This window comes from Delphinapterus leucas, chromosome 15, assembly GCF_059928025.1.
Source record: "Delphinapterus leucas isolate spDelLeu-1000000601 "Yukka" chromosome 15, BTC_Dleu_Yukka2, whole genome shotgun sequence".
Lineage (NCBI taxonomy): Eukaryota > Metazoa > Chordata > Mammalia > Artiodactyla > Monodontidae > Delphinapterus > Delphinapterus leucas.
The window spans coordinates 23,361,626-23,380,598 of NC_143143.1; the positions used below are offsets into that span (position 1 = coordinate 23,361,626).

At 42.3% G+C, this 18,973-nt stretch overlaps 2 protein-coding genes across 2 annotated transcripts in view; both read left to right on the forward strand.

Annotated features, from left to right (window-relative positions):
* Positions 1-4,371, forward strand: part of TMC7 (transmembrane channel like 7) — a 52,869-nt gene extending 48,498 nt beyond the window's left edge. The window contains exon 16 of the mRNA XM_022552220.3: positions 660-4,371. Within this exon, the coding sequence (XP_022407928.3) occupies positions 660-734 (75 nt within the window). The 3' untranslated portion in view covers positions 735-4,371. The remainder of the gene's footprint in view (positions 1-659) is intronic.
* A 3,589-nt stretch (positions 4,372-7,960) lies between these two features.
* On the forward strand, positions 7,961-18,291 carry COQ7 (coenzyme Q7, hydroxylase). The gene is made up of 6 exons (XM_022552279.3): positions 7,961-8,139; positions 13,849-14,027; positions 15,186-15,300; positions 16,169-16,308; positions 16,950-17,018; positions 17,453-18,291. Exons 1-6 carry the CDS (start codon positions 8,067-8,069, stop codon positions 17,528-17,530), a joined length of 654 nt encoding a protein of 217 aa, XP_022407987.1. The 5' UTR covers positions 7,961-8,066; the 3' UTR covers positions 17,531-18,291.
* Positions 18,292-18,973: the final 682 nt, after the last annotated feature.

Here is an 18,973-nt window from a genome sequence, read left to right on the forward strand (position 1 = left end):
TGTGCTGGGATACACAGGTAAGAAGAGAGACAAGGCTGTTTAGTAGTTAAAGAAAAGAGATAAATTCTAATTGCGATAACTGGTATGAAGATGATACAGAGAGGTAGTTAGAGTGGCGGGTAGACCGTCTGCTGCTGAGATGGTGGCCACGGAAGGCCTCTTTGGAGGCGGCGATGGTGGAGCTGAGACTCGAATGATGAGAGGAGCCAATTATGGGAGGTCTTGGGCATGAGAGTAACAGGCAGAGGGTACATCGAGGAGTGAGCCGGGCACTCCCGGGCCCAGGGGGAAGGGCGGTGTGGCTGGAGGGTGCAGGATGATGGGGAGAGGCAAGGCGATGCTAGAGTCACAGCATAGCTGGGGTCACAACATCACCTGAGGGCTCTGGTGGGAAGTTTGGGTTTAATTCTGAGTGTGATGGGAAGCCATTGGAGGGTGGTAAGTAAAAGTCTGATGTTCATTTTTAAAGGAACATTTTTACAAGGCCACTTTGTGGACCAGGGGCTGGGGAGGGAGGAAGAGTGAAAGAGGCAATTTGGAGGTCATTGCCATGGTCCAGTGGTTATTACCTACCAAGTCTGATAGGTAATTTCTTAGGTCGAAATAATATTTGTTTCCAAATATATTGAATGTGCTCTTGAACCTGTCTGTGTTTTTAGGAAAGTCGTGACAAGCGTTATCTAATCCAGAAACTAACAGAAGCCCAGAGGGATATGAGGAACCGGCTAGACTGAAGGGGAGATGCTGCAGCGTGCGGTTTACAGGCTGGCCTGGTGACCTGCCAGCCTACACCATCTACCTGAGATTTTAGCAGAAATTTTTAAATATATTTTTCTGGAATTTGGGCCTTTCCTGCAAGTGGCTCCATACGTGCAGCTCCAGTGCCTGTGTTTACATAACCCAGCCCCTGTTTAATGCTTTAGGGACTTAGAAAAGTAGGTTTGCCTGAGGCCCAGCAGCTCAGGCTCAACCAAAACACTGAAGCCATTGAAGGTTTTCAACCAAAATTGCTGAGAGACCATTTATAGTTTTACAAGCTTATTTGTATTGTATTTTAAAGTTAACTGTAGAGGTCATCTATCCATGAGCCTGGGTTAGTTCTTTGGAGCCAGGTTCTGGGGGTTTAGGCTGAGAAGTGTTCTTTAAGAAGTAGTGACTCTCTAGGATGGTTCTGTAGACTTAGAATGGAGACTCGATTTTTTTGAAATGGAGAAACCCTTGAATTGTGATGTTTGGACCAGATGGTAGGAGCATGAGGAGGATGGTTATGTAATTTCAGCTACATGAGAATATGTAATATGAGAATAATATTATAGGAGAGAAAAGCCCTTCCTGCTGTGCGAATGAGCAAGGCCCCGAGTGCCCTTGATTGAGCCCTATGAGGAGGGGAACAGCGGCAGGATGGCAGCCTGGATTTCGTAGCTTCCTGGGCATTTTGCCACAGCTTTGTTACTCAGGGCAAACTGCCTTTAAGGGCCTGGATATCCACAGAACTTCCGTCCCTCTAGTCCTGGGTTTGGGGACTTGGCAGAGTGCCATCAAGATGGAGAGGCAAAGTTTGTCTCTCAGTCTTCCAAAAGCCGTTTCCCTTCCTGCACTGAGGTCTCTCAATGACACTTCATGGTTCGGAGCCAGGCTGGAAAGGACCGTTGAGTCTTTGAGTGTTTTGGCATGTGAGTTGCAGCATCAGGCCAGCCTGTGCCGGTGTACCAAACTAGACTGAATGCTGGCGTCTTAAATGTACGTATTCGTATTTGTAAGGGCTGTTGTTTCTCTTGTGCTTAAAATTTTTAATTTTATTTTACAAAACATGCAGAGTATCTCTTCAGATTTCCGTTACCGTAAAAACCGTCTGTGATAAATACCTCATCACTGAAACTGATAGCTTTAAACCTTTTAATATAAGCCTAGATTATGGTTTAGTGTAAGCAGTTTTCATTCTAATACCTTCAGAATCTTTTTCAAAGTACTGTAGTTTTGTAACGACCGTGTGTACCTTCCTGCTATGGTTTTCCTTCCTTTCACTGGCTCTAAACCTTTCCTGGGGGTAGCCTGGAATTTGAAGGTGGGTGCAGGCTTTAGAAAGCTGCTGCTGTGAAGTATATTTCCCCCCCTCCCCCCATTACTCAAAAATGATTGACTCCTTGCTCTGAGAAGCAAAACAAGCTCACCATAGTTAACATATTTCTGTGTACTTGTCCCTTTGCCAAAGTTTTTTTTTTTCTGCTCTTCTACAGGTAGTATTAACACGGGATATTTTTATACCTATAAAACTGATGAGGTTTTCTTTTCTTATCTTGTTAAGGTTTATGAATTTTTAAGTCTAATAACTAGTATCATGGAATTTTGAGCAAATGGAAGTTCATTCCGTCCTCACTTTTAAAAAATTCTAAATTGTTGGCATTTTTGCCTAGAGAATTTATATGTATAACATTCTTGCCTTCACCATGCTTCTGAAAACAGTCAAGTTTTCTGTGGTGTGTGTGTGTGTGTGTGTGTGTGTGTGTGAGATGGAAGCTCTGTTTTCTTTCCCTATTATTATACTGAAATATGCTAATATATTCATTTTAGTTAAATGCTGCTAATTTGCATACTTCTTACTTGAATGTTTTTATATATTTTGATAACTTTAATAACTGCAGGTGATGTCTGTATAATTGTTAAAGTGCAGCTCTCGCTAACAAATGTGCATTACAACTACTGATTAAACTATGTCTTGAAGGTTTTAAAATGTGATTCTGTGTATTTGAATTCTTGGAGGCGTCTTGTTAGCAGTCAAGTGATCATGAAAGCTGTAACAGTTTGTAAAGTTGCTCTTTACCTTTTCCTAGAATCAGAAGAAAGAAGTGTTTAATTACAGAAAATCATCAAATGAGTGCTTTTAAGACTTGCTTTTAAGCCAAGGAGGGATGTGTGTGTGTGTGTGTTTTAAACTTAAAAGACATAAAGTTATTTCAAGACTCCCCATCCCACCTCCCAGAGGGAAACACTGCTAATAATGCTTATTTTATTCTCCCAGAAAATTATATATTCAAGCAGATATGTATCTGTAGTTGTATGTGTGATATTTATTTATTTATGAGCTTTTCCATTTTTTCTCCTTAATAACATCTTGAAGATCTTTATATGGAGAGTAGCTACTCATTCTTTTTAATGACTACATGGTATTCTTCCATTGTGTCAGCGTATACTTTCATAATCATTCACCAATACTGGATACTTAATTTTCAGTCACTCCCTCCTCCCATCCCCCTGCCCCAGACTCCACACACACCTCATTACAAGTACTCGGAGCTGGAATTTTGAAAGTACATGCAAACATTTCTCTTTTCTCTGTTCTATCCCATTGGCTTCAGTTTCTTGTTCTTTATCAGGGTGGCCTTGCACTTTCTTGCAATCACAAAATATTCTAATTCCAGCAAAGAGAAGAATCCAGTTTGGCAAGCCTTTAGTTTGCATTAACTCTTAAGTTAGCAAAGTAAATTCTTGCAGCTACATATCTGATTGTAGATACCCACTTGAGTAAGTATTGGAGAAGAAAGGAATTAATTTCCTGGGATGGCACTCCAAGGTCTGATCCCTAGGAAGATAGAACTTCTGAATGTGTCTTCTTTATATAGGGTGTTGCTTTATTAGTAAATTCCATTTGGTGTATTGTCTTTCCAATGCATGGGATGTGCTCAGGACATAGAATGGCTTTGTACTTTGTGTAATTTTGTACAGGTGTCTTTACCACTGTGAGATAAAGATCCCTTATCTTTAAGATGGAAAAATAGGGCTTCCCTGGTGGCGCAGTGGTTGAGAGTCCGCCTGCCGATGCAGGGGACATGGGTTCGTGCCCCGGTCTGGGAAGATCCCACATGCCGCGGAGCGGCTGGGCCTGTGAGCCATGGCCGCTGAGCCTGCGCGTCTGGAGCCTGTGCTCCGCAACGGGAGAGGCCACAACAGTGAGAGGCCCGCGTACCGCAAAAAAAAAAAAAAGGAAAAATAATATAGACATTCACTTCTATTTTTGAGGATTGAATTAGGGAATAATAAGCCTTTTCTTTATGAAATTTTGTATTCTCATTACAAAAATACTTGTTTATTATAGAAAATAAAGGGAACGTTGAAAGCTACAGAGAAAGCAAAAGTAAAAATCATGTATGAGCAATATGTGTGGACATCCACTGTTAGTCTTGGCAAATTCCCTTTAAGGTAGAAAGAACAGAGTGAGGGAGGGAGGATGAAAAGAAGAGAAAGAAAAAAATTGGTATTCTCATTTCTTTTTCATAAGTGTTTTCTCATTTTATCCAAAGTTCTTTATAAGCATTTCAGTAGGTTACATAACATCATACAGATGGATCACAATTTTTTTTAAAGTTTTTGGCCGAACCCACACCTCCTGCATTGGAAGGCAGAGTCTTACCACTGGGCCACTGGGGAAGTCCCCACATTTTTTTTTAACATTCCCTTGCTGCTTAACATTTTGTTTTCAAATGTCCCTGATAATAAATGAGACACACAAATCTTTGTCAATATATATATATTTTTTTCTTTTGAGACAGAGACCTGGAAATGGGATTACAGCCAAGATTTTAAGGCTTTTGAGAGCTAGATTTATACTCAGGAGCTTTACATGAGAATGTTACAACACCCTCACTTTCACCAACTATTTGGATTTAAAAAGGTATATAATAGTCAATCATAATTTTAAATTATTGCAGTGTTTTAATTTGAAAACAATTAGCAACATTATTTTTACAATGGCAGTGTATCTTAAATATTTTATAGTAACGGGTAATTGAAACACAAAAGACCCCGAATAGCCAAAGCAATCTTTTTATTTATTTATTTATTTATTTATGGCTGCATTGGGCCTTCGTTGCTGTGCGTGGGCTTTCTCTAGTTGTGGTGAGTGGCGGCTACTCTTTGCTGCAGTGCGCGGGCTTCTCATTGCGTTGGCTTCTTGTTGTGGAGCACAGGCTCTAGGCGTGTGGGCTTCAGTAGTTGCAGCGCGCGGGCTCAGTAGTTGTGGCTCGCAGGCTCTAGAGCGCAGGCTCAGTAGTTGTGGCGCACGGGCTTAGTTGCTCCGTGGCATGTGAGATCTTCCCAGATCAGGGCTTGAACCCATGTCCCCTGCATTGGTAGGAGGGTTCTTAACCACTGCGCCACCAGGGAAGCCCATAGCCAAAGAAATCTTGAGAAAGAAAAACGGAGTTGGAGGAATCAGGGTCCCCGACTTCAAACTATACTACAAAGCTACAGTAATCAAGACTGTATGGTGCTGGCACAAATACAGAAATATAGATCAATGGTACAGGATAGAAAGCCCAGAGATAAACCCACACACATATGGTCACCTAATTTATGACAAAGGAGGCAAGAACATACAATGGAGCAAAGATAGCCTCTTCAGTAAGTGGTGCTGGGAAAATAGGACAGCTACATGTAAAAGAATGAAATTAGAACACTCCCTAACAGCATACACAAAAATAAACTCAAAATGGATTAAAGACCTAAATGTAAGACAGGACACTGTAAAATTCTTAGAGGAAAACATAGGAAAAACACTCTTTGACATAAACCACAGCAAGATCTTTTTTGAACCACCTCCTCGAGTAATGAAAATAAAAATAAACAAATGGGACCTAATAAAACTTAAAAGCTTTTGCACAGCAAAGGAAACCATAAACAAGATGAAAATATTTGCAAATGAAACAACGGACAAAGGATTAATCTCCAAAATATACAAACAGCTCATGGAGCTCAATATCAAAACAAACAATCCAATTAAAAAATGGGCGGAAGACCTAAAGAGACATTTCACCAAAAAAGACATACAGATGGCCAAAAGGCACATGAAAAGATGCTCAACATCACTAATCATTAGAGAAATGCAAATCAAAACTATAATGAGGTATCACCTCACACCAGTCAGAATGGCCATTATCAAAAAATCTAGAAATAGGGCTTCCCTGGTGGCGCAGTGGTTAAGAATCCGCCTGCCAATGCAGGGGACACGGGTTCGAGCCCTGGTCCGGGAAGATCCCACATGCCGCAGGGCAACTGGGCCCATGAGCCACAACTACTGAGCCTGCGTGTCTGGAGCCTGTGCTCCGCAACGAGAGGCCGCGACAGTGAGAGGCCCGCGCCCCGCGATGAAGAGTGGGCCCTGCTTGCCACAACTAGAGAAAGCCCTCGCACAGAAACGAAGACCCAACACAGCCAAAAATAAATAAATAAAAATTTATATTTTAAAAAAATCTAGAAATAATAAATACTAGAGAGGGTGTGGTGAAAAGGGAACTTTCCTGCACTGTTGGTGGGGATGTACGTTGATACAACCACTATGGAGAACAGTATGGAGGTTCCTTAAAAAACTACAAATAGAACTACCATATGACCCAGCAATCCCACTATTGAGCATGTACCCTGAGACAACCATAATTCTGAAAGAGTCATGTACCACAATGTTCACTGCAGCACTGTTTACAATAGCCAGGACATGGAAGTAATCTAAGTGTCCATCAACAGATGAATGGATAAAGATGCGGCACATATATTACTCAGCCATAAAAAGAAACAAAATTGAGTTATTTGTAGTGAGGTAGATGGACCTAGAGTCTGTCATACGGAGTGAAGTAAGTTAGAAAGAAAAACAAATACCGTATACTAACGCATATGTATGGAATTAAAAAAAAATGGTAGTGATGAACCTAGTGGCAGGGCAGGAATAAAGACGCAGACATAGAGAATGGACTTGAGGATGGGGGGGGGGCTGGGGGAGGGGGAAGCTGGGGTGAAGTGAGAGTGGCGTCGACACATATACACTTCCAAACGTAAGATAGCTAGTGGGAAGCAGCTGCATAGCACAGGGAGATCAGCTCAGTGATTTGCGACGACCTAGAGGGGTGGAATAGGGAGGGTGGGAGGGAGGGGATATGGGGATATATGTATGCATATGGCTGATTCACTTTGTTGTACAACAGAAACTAACACAGCATTGTGAAGCAATTATACTCTAATAAAGAGATATATATATATATATATACATATATATGTATAATACAAGGGTGTAAAGTAAAAAATGAAAGCCCCCTTCTCACTATCCCAACCCCTTGAAGTTGCCATTATTAAACGTTTTGCTGTACATCCTTTCAGGTATGCACCTTTGATTTTTTGCCCTCGTATACATTACACATTCGAAAAATTATTTCTGTTCCATAGATTCCTAGAAGTAGGATTGTTGTATCAGTGGATATGCATTTTTTAAAGTGTCCAAAATTTTTGTTCTTAAGACTATTTTTTTTACAGCAGTTTTAGGTTCACAGCAAAATTGAGGAGGGTACAGAGATTTCCCATATACCCCCTGCCTCCACACATGCACCGACTCCCCCACCAGAGTGATACATTTGTTACAATTGATGAGTCTACATTGTCAGATTGGATATAGACTTAAAAGTAAGAAATAATTTGTTGCTAAACCTTCCCTTCCCAACCCTTCCCTTAAGAAACCAATTTGCGCCAATGTACGTTCTCACTTACAGTAAAGTGGAAATAATAATAGCAATAATAAATGTTCTCCGTAGAAAAACTAAAAATAGAGAAAAGGAGTAGGAAGAAATTTAGTATGTCAACCCCAATACATAGAGATAACACTAATGACCATGTGGTGAATTTCAGAATGTAATTTCTACTATTTTAAAGTGGTTACAAATAGAGAAAAATCTCCTATATTGGTAAAGCATAAAACACAATGGCTATGCCAGTAAACAATTCCTTCATGGTCCTCCTTCCCAGGAACTGAGTAATCTTTACCCCGTCGGGATCTTTGAAAGAACAATTTAGCATTCTCATCTCCATGGCAACCCTTTACCCGGTCGGTCTGAGTGATTGATAGTGATCGCATCCAATAGAATCTTTTCATTTGACGCTTCCAACCAATCGAGTGGAAGCAGGTGGCCCAGAGCGTTTCCACCGAGGCAAGAGCGGGTCTTATCTGCCTTACGTCGGCCGTGCGTCATCAGTCTGCGGCAAGGGCACGGTTGCTTTGTTCAAGAAGTGGTTCCCCTGTTGCCGCGGCAATGAGCTACACCCGGGCGGCGGCGGCTTGCTGTCTGTGGCAGCTGCGCACGGGCGCCCCGAGGTCCCTCTCAGGTAAAGGGGGAGCATTACCGTGGCCCCGCCCCGTGCCGGCGAGCCAGGGAATTTTCTCCTGAGGCTTGGGTCGGAGAGGTCACGGGGAAGACGTTCACTACGTCACAGGGCTGCGACGGAGCGCGACTGAGCGGCTGGAAAAGCGGGGCTGGGCCAGTAGTGCGCCGCGGGTCCGCCGGGCGGGAAGTGGGGTGGTTTTCCGCAGTAACCGCCTGGAGCGCCGGTTCCGGGTCGGCGCATTGGGGATGACCTAATTGCGCACCTGTTACGTGACGTCACTGCAGGTGTGGTCGGCGTTCCGGACTGAGGACAGTTGGCGACCTTAAAAGTTTAGTGTCCTGGGGACGGGGGGTTGGGGGGGTGTCCTCCTCGTATCCTTTGCTCAGGGCCTCGTAGGTAGTCCTACGACCAGCAGCGTCCGCTTGCCCCCGACACCTCCACCCCTCACCCCGGAGCTTGTTAGAAACGCGGATTCTCAGGTCCCTCCCCTGACCACTGGATCGCTATGTCAGTATTTTAACGAGACCTTCGAATGATTCGTGTGCATTTGCAAGTTTGAGAGGCACCAGGGTATTGGAAGGAGTATCGAATTGGGAGTAGGGAGACTTAGGCCTGGATCCTGGCTCCTCCTTTCCTCATTTCATCCGAGGTGCCTCAGAAAATTGTGAGGTCATTTTCTCAAAGTTAAATCATTCGTGTACCACCTAGACGACTTTTGCCTTATAGCAATACCACTTGTATTTTGATTACTAAAGGCTTTTTTTTTTTCCCTAAACCGTGTCCCATTTTAAATTAAGTAATTTCACGGAAACTAGATCGTTATGGTAAACAGAAAACCAGTATCGCCTGTCCCAAGAAAAGTAATCATAAAAAATAAATACGCTGAAAACAAGAAGTTATTGTGTTAGATACTGTTGCCTACCAAGGCTTGAACCCAAGATCATCTTTCTTTCTGGTAAGAAAGGGAGGTTAGCAAGTGTTAGGAAGATGTTTAAGATGTGTCAGCTGTAAACTGAGACCATCTCCTTGATGAAGACAAAAAAATTGGAAGAGAATAACTCTTGCTGAAAAACATGGGTGTTATTTAATGCATGTTCATAGCCACTTAAGGTCTTCCTATAAACCACATGAAACCTCCTAGGTACCATCATAGGTATGTGTTTCACATTTTGGGAAAACATGAATATAAAATGATGCATTTGAGAGCTTCTAGCTCTGGGCCTCAATTTTATATATTATTTCTCAGTTTTATTTTAAAGTGTATGACAGTGCAGGCAAAACTCAGAGGACTGTTGAACATGATTTTTAATGCTCCTTAGTTGAGCCAATACCAGAATAAGAATCATTCTTTTTCATTTAAAGAGTTACTTTGCTTCCTGTATCTCATTTTACCTTCATGATAACTCATTAAGAAAGGTTTTATTATTGCGTGTTTTCCCTTAAAAAGGAAATAACCTGATCATTCCCAATTTTATATGTAAGAAATGGCAATTCTGAATTGTCTAAGGTCTGTGTTAGAGACAGGATATGTATTTTCTGGCTCTAGCTCTGTGCCCCATCTGTGATCCATACTGTAGAAATATGTTGCTAAATCTTCCCTTCCCAGCCCTCCCCTTAAGAAACCAATTTGCACCAATGTACGTTCTCACTAACAGTAAAGTGGAAATAATAATAGCAATAATGTTCTCTGTAGAAAAACTAAAAATAGAGAAAAGGAGTAGGAAGAAATTTAGTATGTCAACCCCAATACCTAGAGATAACACAAATGACCATGTGGTGAATTTCAGAATGTAATTTCTACTATTTTAAAGTGGTGACAAATAGAGAAAAATCTCCTATATTGGTAAAGGAGATTTTTATAAATAATGTTTTGCCCATCTGTGATCCATAGTGTACTTTTTTTTTCCTTTTCCATTATGGTTTATTACAGGATATTGAATATAGTTCCTTGTGCTATATAGTAGGACCTTGTTGTTTATTTTATATATAGTAGTTTGTATCTGCTAATCCCAAACTCCTAATTTATCCCGCCCCCACCCCCTTTCCCCTTTGGTCACCATAAGTTTGTTTTCTATGTCTGTGAGTCTGTTTCTTAAGTTCATTTGTTAATTTCTTAATAATTTCACATTTTAGATTCCACATATAAGTGATATCATATGGTATTTGTCTTTCTCTGTCTTACATCACTTAGTATGATAATCTCTAGGTCCATCCATGTTGCTACAGATGGCATTATTTCACTCTTTTATGGCTGAAGAGTATTCCATTGTGTGTGTGTGTGTGTGTGTGTGTGTGTGTGTGTGTATAGGTAGATAGACCACATCTTCTTTATCCATTCATCTGTCGATGGGCATTTAGGTTGCTTCCATGTCTTGGCTGTTGTAAATAGTGCTGCTGTGAACATTGGGGTGCATGTATCTTTTCGAATTAGAGTTTTGTCCAGATATATGCCCAGGAATGGGATTGCTGGATCATATGGCAACTCTGTTTTTAGTTTTTTGAGGAACCTCCATATTGTTCTCCATAGTGGCCGCACCAGTTTACATTCCCACCAATAGTGTAGGAGGGTTCCCTTTTCTCCACACCCTCTCCAGCATTTGTTATTTGTAGACTTTTTTTTTTGTGGTACGCGGGCCTCTCACTGTTGTGGCCGCTCCCATTGCGGAGCACAGGCTCCGGACGCACAGGCTCAGCAGCCATGGTTCACAGGCCTAGCCGCTCCGCGGCATGTGGGATCTTCCCGGACCGGGGCAGGAACCCATGTCCCCCGCATCGGCAGGCGGACTCTCAACCACTGCGCCACCAGGGAAGCCCATTTGTAGACTTTTTAATGGGCATTCTGACAGGTGTAAGGTGGTACCTCATTGTAGTTTTGATTTGCATTTTTCTAATTAGCAATGTTGAGCACCTTTTCATGTGTCTGTTGGCCATCTGTTTGTCTTCTTTGGAGAAATGTCTAAGTCTTCCGCCCATTTTTTGATTGGGTTGTTTGTTTTTTTGTTATTGAGCTGTATGAACTGTTTGTGTATTTTGGAAATTAAGCCCTTGTGGGTTGCATTGTTTGCAAATATTTTCTCCCAGTCCGTAGGTTGTCTTTTCATTTTGTTTATGGTTTCCTTTGCTGTGCAAAAGCTTATAAGTTTGATTAGGTCCCATTGTTTATTTTTGCTTTTATTTCTATTGCCTTGGGAGACTGACCTAAGAAAACATTGGTGTGATTTATGTCTGAGAATGTTTTGCCTATGTTCTCTTCTAGGAGTTTTATGGTGTCATGTCTTAATATGTAAGTTTTTAAGCCAGTTTGAGTTGGTTTTTGTGTATGGTGTGAGGGTGTGTTCTAACTGCATTGATTTACATTTGGCTGTCCAGCTTTCCCAACACCACTTGCTGAAGAGACTGTCTTTTCTCCATTGTATATTAATTGGCAAAGATTAATTGGCCATAGGTGTGTGGGTTTATTTCTGGGCTCTCTATTCTATTCCGTTGATCCATATGTCTGTTTTTGTGCCAGTACCACACTGTTTTGATTACTGTAGCCTTGTAATATTGTCTGAAGTCTGGGAGGGTTATGCCACCAGCTTTGTCCTTCTTCCTCAGGATTGCTTTGGCAATTCTGGGTCGTTTATGGTTCCATATAAATTTTAGGATTATTCGTTCTAGTTCTGTGAAAATGGCCGTGGGTAATTTGATAGGGATCACATTAAGTCTGTAGATTGTTCTGGGTAGTTTGGCCATTTAAATAATATTAATTTTTCCAATCCAGGAGTGTCCATCCCATACTTTTTAAAGAGACCTTACAGAGATTATGAAAAGATAGAAATAGCAAATATTACAATACCCCACCCTCCACACATACTCCCAAAAAGCATTTATTAGGTGCCTGAATCTGGAAGAGTGTTGCAGTGCTAGGGAAAATTCAAGTATGTTTTTAATAGAAATATAATTCTCCCCATCAGAAGTCAGATGTGCGTTTGAACTCACCCTCATCCTGTGCACTCAGCCTCTTGCTATTTCTCAGTAAATGGTTTCTTAAAAATGAGTATTGAGGGATTTCCCAATGGTCCAATGGTTAGGACTTGGCGCTTTCATTACCGAGGGCCTGGGTTCAATCCCTGGTCGGGGAACTAAGATCCCGCAAGCCATGGGGAGCGGCCAAAAAAAAGAGTATTGAGTTGTCTTTAAAGTTCTTTCCCATTAACACGTTTCTGGATGGGAGTAACAAAATAAAAGAACAAGCAAACAAGATTACTTTAAAAAATAGAGTCATCTCATCGTTTTCAATTTTAATTGGGCCCCATCTTTCTATAAGGAGGCCAGACCGATGGAAGCACCAGTCCTTGGACTTGGAGGCAAAAACTTGAGACAGGTTACCTTGACTTTGTCAAATGTCTCAAATTATTCTCCACATAAAAACATGGCCACGGACCACAGTGACCCACTGTCTGATGGCACAGATCTGAGTGGTACCTTACACCTGGCAGAACTTGGACTCCATCCAGTTTCTTGAGTCAAATATGCTCGGTGAGATGGAGCAGGTTATATGTGGAAGACTGGATCACAGCTGGGTCACCATGCTTCGGACCCCTAATATCCACTGCTCTTTTGTTTAGTCATTTAAAATCCCCTGCCTGAAAAGTTCAAATGCAGAACCCCCTCATATTTCATCAGGCCTACCCCATCACTGTGTCCAAAGCACTCAAGCCTTTTTTAATGGAAAAACAAACTGTAGATGTATCCAAAACGAAACTTTCTGCACATTGTGTGGGTGTTCAAGTTAGCCTAAATGAAAAGAAGTATCTATTAAACACACAGTAGTCATACATAAGAGCCTTGAAACACATCTCAAGATGATATCAATACAGGTCAAAGTTCACATTCCAAACTAAATGGTCTCTCTGAGTCTCTATCTCCATATCTTCAAAATGAGTTGATAACACCTTATACATCTAAACATGTTACAAAACTCTTCTCTTAGGGGAGAGAACTTTGGGAATGCCCTAATGTAAGCCTCAGAGATTACAGTCAAGATGTTACTGTTTGGAGATTTTTTTAAAAGACAAAATCTAATCTATCCTGAAGAATTTATATTTTGAAAGCAAGAAGAGTTCAGTTGAATTAAGTACCATAATGAGATGAAACCTAAGCTCTAAGGCTAAATTCTCAAAGTCAGATGCCCACGGGTGTGGATATTTTTAGGAGAAATTAAATCTACAGTTCGTAACCTTGGCTGCAGAGAGGATTTGTGCACAGAACTTTTCAAAAACATCTGTGTCCCCCTCCCAGAGATCAACTGGGGAGGAGCATCCGTGCTTTTGAGAGCTCCCTAGGGGTTCTGTGCAGCCAGGGTTGGGAACAGAGCAAGCCGGCACGAGTGGGTGGACTGGAGAACCATGCCCATCTAGAGGCAGCTACCACGTTAACTGCCTGGTGAGAAGACAGGATCAGTATTTCTAGATCATCATACACTTAGATTGAAGCCAGAGTCCAGATCTTTAGTTAAAATCTTCTATGTTTTAAATATTGGTAACTAACTTACTTCAAAAAACAAAACAAAAACCATTGCAGGTTAAACAGAATACACCCGTGGGCGTACCCCACCTATGGGGAGCTTATTTGTGACCTTTGCTCTAAGGTGCCTCTTTCTCTGTCTATGAAGGAAACAACTCAGTTTTACCCGAGAGTAATGGAGAATAAACACTTGCGTTGCAGCTTATGGAAGAAGAATCAGTGTCAGATTTTGCAGTTCGGGAGTGACCTTAGACAATATCAGTCGGGCAGCTGTGGATCGAATAATCCGGGTGGATCATGCAGGTGAATATGGAGCGAACCGCATCTACGCAGGGCAGATGGCCATCCTGGGTCGGACGAGCATCGGGCCGGTCATTCAGGTGGGCGCCTCTTTATCTGAGTAATGAATCGCATTGGGTCATGCCTTCTCAAGGGAGATACTGTTGTCCCCAGGCAAGCAAGAATTAGTTGTGCAGGTGGGGATGGAGGAGTAAGAAGCATATTATTATTTATTTATCAAGCACATACATTTAGTACATAAACACATACAGTACATCTGTAGTATTAAAATGTCTTGGTGGGGGGCGGTGCAGGCGATAAAAAAGGGCTGAGAGTCAGCGTTAAGTAAAAGCGCCAGTTGTGAGACGTTGTGGTCCCGCCCATAGTGGAGGCCAGTGGAGATATTTTATATTGAGAGGCAGACGGTCGGTTGGGCCTGGGCTTTATAGTCACACAGACTATAAAGGTTCACATTCCAGCTCTCTCCCGGTGTGACCTGGGGGAAGTCACATGACCTCTCCATTTCCATATCTGCAAAATGAGCTGTTAACACCTCATTAGGTTTTGGTGAAGAATAAATGAGCTGGTGTAGAGCAGCTAATACCATGCCTGGCATGTAATAGACACTTAGCACATGTTAAATTGCCTGCTCTGAGCCCTTGGGCAAGTTACTTAACCTCTCTGTGCCTCACTTTCTTCGTCTGTAAAATGAGGATAATAAGTTTGTCCTTCACAAAGCAGTTGTGCAGATTAAGTTAATTACGTATGTAAAGCTATTTGACAGTACTTGGCTATAGGACATACTCTTAAGTGTTAGCTCTTATAATCATTCTCCCTTTTTTCTTTGATGTAAATGATACATTTCTGGTTCTCTGAAAGGAACTTATATAAAATGTAATATTCTGCCCTTCTGATTTTGAAATGGGCTAAACATCTCATTTCTTTTGGGTGCGCACTCTTGTCCTTGAATAGGCGCGTTGTGGGTCGGAGGAGCTTCTTCTGGCACCATGGTTTGGGGTCCGCTTCTCTGGAATTAAGATTACAGATGCATCTTTTGGTTTGCTGTTACTCTCTTCTCCGTAGCCTGATGTTTAGGGTTTTTCTTCGACAATTCAAGGGGAATGGGAGAAATAGCAGTTCTCATCATTTTGCCCGTTTTGCTTCCTTTACCGCACATGGACAGGGCATTAGTTTCCTTGCTTTATAGCAGGCGGTCTCTGTGGAATGCTTGCATGTCTTTGTTTTTATGTTTCTTACAGAAAATGTGGGATCAAGAAAAGGACCACTTGAAAAAGTTCAATGAGTTGATGGTTGCATTCAGGGTGCGGCCAACCATTCTGATGCCCTTTTGGAATGTGCTGGGCTTTGCACTGGGTATGTGTCTGTCCAGAAGAGCCTGTGTGAGCTTAGGGATCTGGGGTGATTGAATCCTTAAATAACCACTTCTACAATTCTTGCTGTGTCCTCTTACAACCTTTTAATTTACTTAATATTTTTCTGAAGTTAAATTGACTTTTTTTTGCTTACATTTATTTAAGATAGAATCTTAAAATCAGAACTTTTATAAATAGAAGGTACAGTGAAGATAAATACAACAGAGAGGAAAAAAGCTAGAGCAATTCAATTGTAGCCAGATGGTGTTCCTTGATGAAGGTTCTAAACCTGAGATCTGCTCACTCTTAAAAAGGGAGAGTCAGGGAATTCCCTGACGGTCCAGTGGTTAGGACTCGGCGCTTTCACTGCCTGGGTTCAATCCCTGGTCGGGGAACTAAGATCCCGCAAGCCACGAGGCACGGCCAAAAAAAGAAGGGTGGCGGGGGGAATCAGTGGTATAGCGGAACCCAAAACACACTCACCCTCAGTGAAGACTCACTCCTGCCATAATCGGAAGGTTAGAAAAAGCGTTGAAAAAAGAACATTCTTACTATGTGATTCAGGGTTTAACACTGTGATCTGGTACCACCTAAAACCATGGTTTTCAAGGGGGGCAAGTTGCTCCTGAGGATGCTTGGCAACATCTAAAGACATTTTCGGTTGTCACAACTGGGGATGCCACTGGCACCTAGTGGGTAAAGGCCAAGGGTGCTGCTAACAGCCCACAGTGTTCAGGACATTCCCCCACAACAAGGAATTATCCAGCCCCAGAGTCCAGGGTGCCAAGGTGACAAACCCTGACCTCAGCTGATCTCCATCCCCAGTGGTATCAGCCCCATCCTTTGCCTTCCGGGTCTGACAATTCCAGGTGCGGGAACTGCCCTGCTTGGGAAGGAGGGCGCAATGGCCTGCACAGTTGCTGTGGAAGAGTCCATAGCACACCACTACAACAACCAGATCAGGATGCTGATGGAGAAGGAGCCTGAAAAGTATGAAGAGCTTCTTCAGGTATTTGACTCGCTCTGGAAGGGGCTGCTGGGGGGGAAGGGCAGATATGCAGTTTGGTAAGAGGAACAAAATAGAGTGTTAGGGAATTGTGATGCCTCAGAAACCTAGGGCAGCACCTCATTTTAAAAGCAAGCAAACTGAGGCAGCTGAAGCCGAATGCCCTGTCACGTGCTTGGGCAGATCTGGGACTGAAACCCGTGTTTCCTGAACCCAGACCTGTATTCTTTCTGCTTCCAGATCATTGATAGATTCTGAGCAAATGCCATGAGTACAAACCCTTCAGATTAAATAAATAAATATCCTCAGAAATTTTCTACAGCAAATAAGGGAACTGTTTAATTTTTTTTGAAGCTAAGTCAGTGGCCAACCACCTGTTTCTGTAAATAAAGTTTTGTTGGAACACAGCTGCACCCATCTGTCTACATGTCCATGGCTGCTGTCCCCTCTACGATGGAAGAGTTGAGTTGTTGTGACAGGGACCTTACAGCCCCAAAAGCTTGAAGTACTGACTCTGGCCCTTTGTAGGAAAAGTTTGCCTACCTGTGTCTTAGATGATAATATGAGGCTTTAGTCTCCAAAATAAGTCAGAACAGCAGGGAGCTGGTAGGCTGACTTGCTTCCATTTCTTTTTCCTTAATCAGGTGATAAGGAAATTTCGGGATGAAGAGCTTGAGCACCATGACATAGGCCTCGAACACGACGCAGAACTGGTGGGGACCCCCCTTTACTGTTTGCTTGTGGTGACCTTATTTGGAAGGATGAGGGATGGGAAGGTTTCTGTTCCCAGAAAGATACAAAGTTGCTGTCAGACAAAGAGAACCAATACATTGCTTGACAGAAAGCCAGCAAATGCCTTTCTCCCAACTGGGAATCTTATTTCTTGCTTCTCTTCCTTATCCTTTTACCCAGCACTTTCTCCCTCTCAGGTGAGAAACCAGTTGGGTCAAACGTTTTGGATGCAGCAGAGGCATTCCAATCTTTTGAATAGGTTTTTTCTTTTCCTCCAATTAAAATAAATTGTTTCTTAGATCTCATTACTTATCCAGAGAAGTCCCAACCCTGCCATGCCAGGCCTGTACCTTACAACTGAAGGTGAACATAGAGCAGGTTTCTTTGCTTTGCTTATTGTTGTTGTTTTTAACAGGCTCCAGCGTATGCTGTTCTGAAGAGCGTTATCCAGGCTGGATGCAGCGTGGCAATATATTTATCAGAAAGACTGTAAAGTATGTCCACTTTTCCTTGTGTATAAACGATGATAGTAATTTAACAAGTGACAATAGCAGAAAAGGAAACGTACAGTTACTGTTCTGTGAATTTGTTAATAAACTGCGAGAGGTTTTTTTGTTAATAAAATTCTCCAGTGTTGATTTTTTTTTTTTTTTTTTTTTGCGGTATGCGGGCCTCTCACTGTTGTGGCCTTTCCCGTTGCGGAGCACAGGCTCCGAACGCGCAGGCCCAGCGGCCATGGCTCACGGGCCCAGCCGCTCCGCAGCATGTGGGATCTTCCTGGACTGGGGCACGAACCCGTGTCCCCTGCATTGGCAGGCGGACTCTCAACCACTGCGCCACCTGGGATGCCCCTCCAGTGTTGATTTTTCTCTGTGCTGCTTTATGGCCATAAAGCTGACAGTTCACCAGGTGCATTCAGATTATAGCAAAATAAGCTGGTGCTTGTTTGGTCTGTAGTTAATTTTTTCATAAAGCATTAAGAATGAATCATTAAGAAAGTAACAGAAATCTTCAAGAGAAAAAAAAAAGAGTTTACTGGTAACACAAAGTAATTTAAAACACAATGATGTTTAAGATGGACCAAGCAAGACTGCTGAGCCCGTCAGGTAAGCGGAAGACTGACTGACATTGGTTTTTTTTTTAACATCTTTATTGGGGTATAATTGCTTTGCAATGGTGTGTTAGTTTCTGCTTTATAACAAAGTGAATCAGTTATACATATACACATGTTCCCATATCTCTTCCCCCCCGCCCCGCGTCTCCCTCCCTCCCACCCTCCCCATCCCACCCCTCCAGGCGGTCACAAAGCACCAAGCTGATATCCCTGTGCCATGCGGCTGCTTCCCACTAGCTATCTACCTTACGTTTGGTAGTGTATATATGTCCATGACTCTCTCTCGCCCTGTCACAGCTCACCCTTCCCCCTCCCCATATCCTCAAGTCCGTTCTCCAGTAGGTCTGTGTCTTTATTCCTGTCTTACCCCTAGGTTCTTCATGACATTTTTTTTTTCTTAAATTCCATATATATGTGTTAGCGTACGGTATTTGTCTTTTTCTTTCTGACTTACTTCACTCTGTATGACAGACTCTAGGTCTATCGACCTCATTACAAATAGCTCAATTTCGTTTCTTTTTATGGCTGAGTAATATTCCATTGTATATATGTGCCACGTCATCTTTATCCATTCATCCGATGATGGGCACTTAGGTTGTTTCCATCTCTGGGCTATTGTAAATAGAGCTGCAATGAACATTTTGGTACATGACTCTTTTTGAATTTTGGTTTTCTCAGGGTATATGCCCAGTAGTGGGATTGCTGGGTCATATGGTAGTTCTATTTGTAGTTTTTTAAGGAACCTCCATACTGTTCTCCATAGTGGCTGAACCAATTCACATTCCCACCAGCAGTGCAAGAGTGTTCCCTTTTCTCCACACC

Bases quoted from the DNA above. Each gene is read 5' to 3' on its own strand.
- COQ7 (XM_022552279.3), top strand. From the start codon at position 8,067: ATGAGCTACACCCGGGCGGCGGCGGCTTGCTGTCTGTGGCAGCTGCGC. The intron at 14,028-15,185 runs GTGGGCGCCTCT...TGTTTCTTACAG, and splicing joins GCATCGGGCCGGTCATTCAG to AAAATGTGGGATCAAGAAAA. The intron at 17,019-17,452 runs GTGGGGACCCCC...TGTTTTTAACAG, and splicing joins TCGAACACGACGCAGAACTG to GCTCCAGCGTATGCTGTTCT.